At 34.3% G+C, this 4378-nt stretch overlaps 1 protein-coding gene across 1 annotated transcript; it reads left to right on the top strand.

The window, feature by feature from the left end:
• Nucleotides 1–412: 412 nt before the first annotated feature.
• On the top strand, nucleotides 413–4371 carry LOC111717618 (zinc finger MYM-type protein 1; the record flags this gene model as incomplete). The annotated part of the gene is made up of 7 exons (XM_023493118.1): nucleotides 413–612; nucleotides 701–1451; nucleotides 1567–1697; nucleotides 2050–2161; nucleotides 2555–2695; nucleotides 3211–3320; nucleotides 3505–4371. Coding segments are annotated over exons 1-7 (2226 nt in total), but the record flags the coding sequence as incomplete, so codon positions are not given.
• Between the last annotated feature and the right edge of the window lie 7 nt (nucleotides 4372–4378).

Here is a 4378-nt window from a genome sequence, read left to right as displayed (position 1 = left end):
AATCCTGACCCTGAGCAAATTTAAGAGCTCTTATCTTATCATAAAATAAAAAAAAGATAATTGAACGTTAGTTTATTGAGCATATAGTTCAATCGATATAGCACTTAATACACCATATACACACACACAGACCCCCTTCGTCTCCGAGCCTAACTAGTGCCGTAGATCAGAACAGGTTGACAATTTTCCAAGAGTGTACACTACAGACTACAGTGCTTATATTTTTATAGTTTTATAGATTATCAATAAGCTTTAACGCCAAAATACTCACATTAATCACATAATATTCGAAAACGTAGTATTTTCAGCATACAGTTTTGCTGTATGGAATATTTTGAAATGATTCACTCTTTTTAAATTTTCTGATTAGTGATGTCTTGAAAATTACAATTTAGATCCATAAACTAGTACAGAAAAGAAGGGAAAATTGGATATAAGAGGAGGGATGGTGACAAAGGTGCGGAAGGGAATGATGAAGAGTGGGGTGATGGTGAAGGGATGGAAGATGATGGAAAGAAGGGTGGTGACAAAGAGAAGGTTAATGAACCGGAAAGAATTGATACTGTTGACCTAGAGAATGATGATGGAGAATCTTCCTGCAAAAAACTAAAGGTTATATTTTAGCTTAATTTCTGAAAATCTCAGTAGATTGTGCGCTGTGTGTTTTGAAGCAAAGTAGAAAATCAACTTAATATTTCAGACCTCAGATATCTCCCCAGATTCTTACATGACAAGTGGATTTATGGACTTGGGCAAAATACTTGCAGAAGGAAAAACCACAGAACTGTCTGAAAAACAAAAAGCAGAAATACTGGAAGAAAATAAACTCCCTCCGTTATCATTTGTATATCCAAGAAAGGCATATACTCAGAAAACTAAATCAGGTACCAACACCCGCTACCGGGCATGCTCCAATAATCTGATGACCAAACATCTTCCAGCAGCTGAGGATCTGCATTACAGTATAGAAAAAGATAGCATTTTCTGCTTAGTGTGCGCTTTTTTCCCATCAAATTCTTCCAGGTATAACCAGACCTTGTTCACCAAAAAAGGATTCAATGACTGGAAAAATTCGGAAAAAATAAAGCAGCACTTGGATTCAGATCAACACAGTATCTCAAGCAAGGGAAAATTTGAATTCATCTGCTCTCTCCAACAGGGAACTAAGATAAGCAGAATGTACAAAACAGCTGCAGATGAAAACAGAAAATTCAATTCTGCAGCATTGAAAGCGAGTGTGGAAGTTGTAAAGAAACTGGGTACACAAGGTCTTGCTTTTCGAGGGCACAGGGAACATGAGGATGGAAATAAAGGAAATTTTAATTCTTTAATTAAGCTGGTGTCCCTTTATTCTCCTGAGGTCAGAGGAATGCTTCTAAAACAAGCTGAAAAAAAGGGATCAATAACAATGTTCTCCTGGAAAATTCAGAATAGCTTGATAAAAATAATAGGAATAGCAATATAACAAATTAAAGTTTAAGCTAATTTTTTTCTTTTGTTGGGGGAGGGGAGGGGGCTGAAAACATGAACTACTTTATGATAAAGTAAATTATTGCTTGAATAAAGGTGAAGACTTTGTCCTAAAATCTATTCTGGATGAGATTAAATCAGCTAAATTCTACTCCATCATAGCAGATGAAGCAACAGCTTATAACAACCAATATCTTTCAATCTGCATTCGTTATGTAAACGTAAAGGTAGGTTGTTGAAACTGTAAATTATGAGGCATTTATATGGGACAGCATAGAATACACCCTCGCCCACCCCTTCTTTTTAAGGCATTTTCTTGTAACTAAAAAAAATTGTTTGATTTTATGTTATCAACAAAAAATGTTGCTTTTTTATTTGACTATATTTGATACATATTTAATTTCAAAAGCAAAAAATATTACAGATATTGAATTATAATTAAACATTTTATGAGTATTTGAGTATTGATAGATTTTATACCTCCTGTTTATTTATCAATCCAAAACTGCTGTCTTTTTGTTCAGTATCATACAGTTTGTCATCTTTGATAACAATGATTATATTCAGAATTATATTTAGGATTACAGTGTACAGGAGAAATTTCTTGACTACATGCAAGTGGACGGGATAGACAGTGCCACTCTGTTCAAAACAATCACAGAAATGCTTCAGGAGTTCAATCTCCCTATAGGTAATAATATTGAATAAAAAAAATATATTTTTCTAAAATATTGAATCCCCAGTTTTATATATGAATATATAAATATACTAGCTTGAAAACCCTGTGTTGCCTGTAGTTTTTCTTAAAGAGTCAACCCACTTAACTTTGAATCTTCAAATTAAGCTAAGAATATTTCCGGTGGTTTTCTCAAGTTCCCTCATCAAAATTTGAGGCTAATCGGTCTAGGGGTTCCTGAGTTATGATCGGACATCCAAACAAACAAACAGAGATTAAAACTTTATATATATATATAAAGATATTAAGATAACTTTCCTTCTTGCAAAATATATATTGAGCACTGTATATATTTTTAGTTTATAATGAGAAACGTCTTGCAACTAACAATCCTCACATTATGTTCAGAGGATTGCCGAGGTCAGGGATATGATGGCGCATCTAACATGTCTGGCCATGTGAGTGGGCTTGCTAAACGGATACTGGATGTCAGCCCTGATGCAACCTTCGTACACTGCAGATCCCATAATTTGTCCTTGACAATATTGGGTAAGTCACTTAAAGGCAGAGTCTTACAATGGTATAACTTTTTTTTCTGGCTGGTTACCTTCATAGGTCTGTAATTACATCCCATACCAAGTTTATTCCATTTTGAATACTGCCTTTAAATAATACAATTATTTTCAATTTCAAATACTATGAGTATCATTTTAATATTCAAAGACAACATTTACAAAGGAAAAATGTATCAATCTGTCTTTTCCAATTTTTTTAGAATCCACCAATTCATTTAGTTGACGAGGAAAACACTCAGTCAAGGCAAATAAATACATTTTTCTACAAAAAATAAAAGTTTATTTTTGATAATTATAAGATGACTGTCGTGCACATTTTTAATAAATATCAAAACAATTGAACAATTGAATGTTATTGAAGTTTTATGCTTTTTTCTACTAAATGTACAGTGTACATTTTAATTTGTACACTGTACAATTGTACATTGTGCAATGTACAGTGTGTCTTACAATAAAACTTATTTATATATAATTTATTTTCTTGATTAGGTAGTGTGAAGGATGCTAATTTTGGAACCCTGCTATCCACAGTGTCGGATACAATTAACTTCTTTCTCCAGAGCCCTAAGAGAGAGACTTTTCTAAACAAGATGCTGAAGGTATACAATATACAAAGTATCACTGGGGGGTCCATAAGGAGGCCTCTTTTTCAGATTTCATTTCAAATTAGTTCAAATATTTATTATAAGTATGACATTGTAGGCTTGTAGCAGTTAATTGTAGACAATTCTTTTCACTATTCATAAAACTCTGAAAATTATTAGGAATTATTTTATTTTTTAGGATTTGATGCCTGAAATTAAGAGAGAAAAGGCACTTCTCGGCCTGTGTATGACTAGATGGGCTCAGAGAATTACAGCTTGGTCAAGGTTTCTCCAGGTTCTAATTGTTATTATTCGCACTTTACAAACCTTCTGTGGTTTTCGGAAGTATGATGCATCATGGGCAGTACCAAATGATGCAAATACGACATCTAAAGCAGGGGTCCTGTTGAACTCTCTAATTACTCCCAGTTTTATTATTGGGTTAGTTACATTTGTGACAATAATGGATCCTATGACTATACCAACAGAAAAGCTGCAGGGAAGAGAGGAGGATATCCTTTCTGCTTACAACCTTATGTCTGAAGTTCAGCTGCAATACAGTGACATGTGCGAAAATGTTGATGTACATTTTGGGCAAATATGGGAAAGGTCATCCAACATTATGGAAGAATTGGATATAGACATCAAGGTAACCAGGATAGCAGGGAGACAAACCATGAGAGCAAATGTGCCATATTCAACTGCAGAGGAGTATTATAAGAGAGCCTTAGCAATACCATTACTGGATGCTATACAACAGCAGCTTAAAGAAAGGTTTACAAAATCAAGCATATCAGCTTCCAAGCTTCTTGGGCTTGATCCCAAATGTATGGTAACAAAAACCAGCGAGGAAATGATTTCCTCATTGTCAGCAGCTGTAAATTTGTATGCCAACGATTTCTCAGAGTATGAAAAAAAAATATTAGAAGCACAGCTACTCACCTATCACAGCCATTTACTGCGACAGGAAGAAGTTCCAAACTCTATTCAAGATGCAATCAAAACTGATGTAATGAAATTGGTTCCATTAGTACGACGGTTAATGCAGATAACCCTTACCCTTCCAGTGACCT

This window comes from Eurytemora carolleeae, unplaced genomic scaffold, assembly GCF_000591075.1.
Source record: "Eurytemora carolleeae unplaced genomic scaffold, Eaff_2.0 scaffold2856, whole genome shotgun sequence".
NCBI lineage: Eukaryota > Metazoa > Arthropoda > Copepoda > Calanoida > Temoridae > Eurytemora > Eurytemora carolleeae.
Note: the sequence above shows the minus strand (reverse complement) of the source record. Positions and strands in the feature narration are given on the sequence as shown.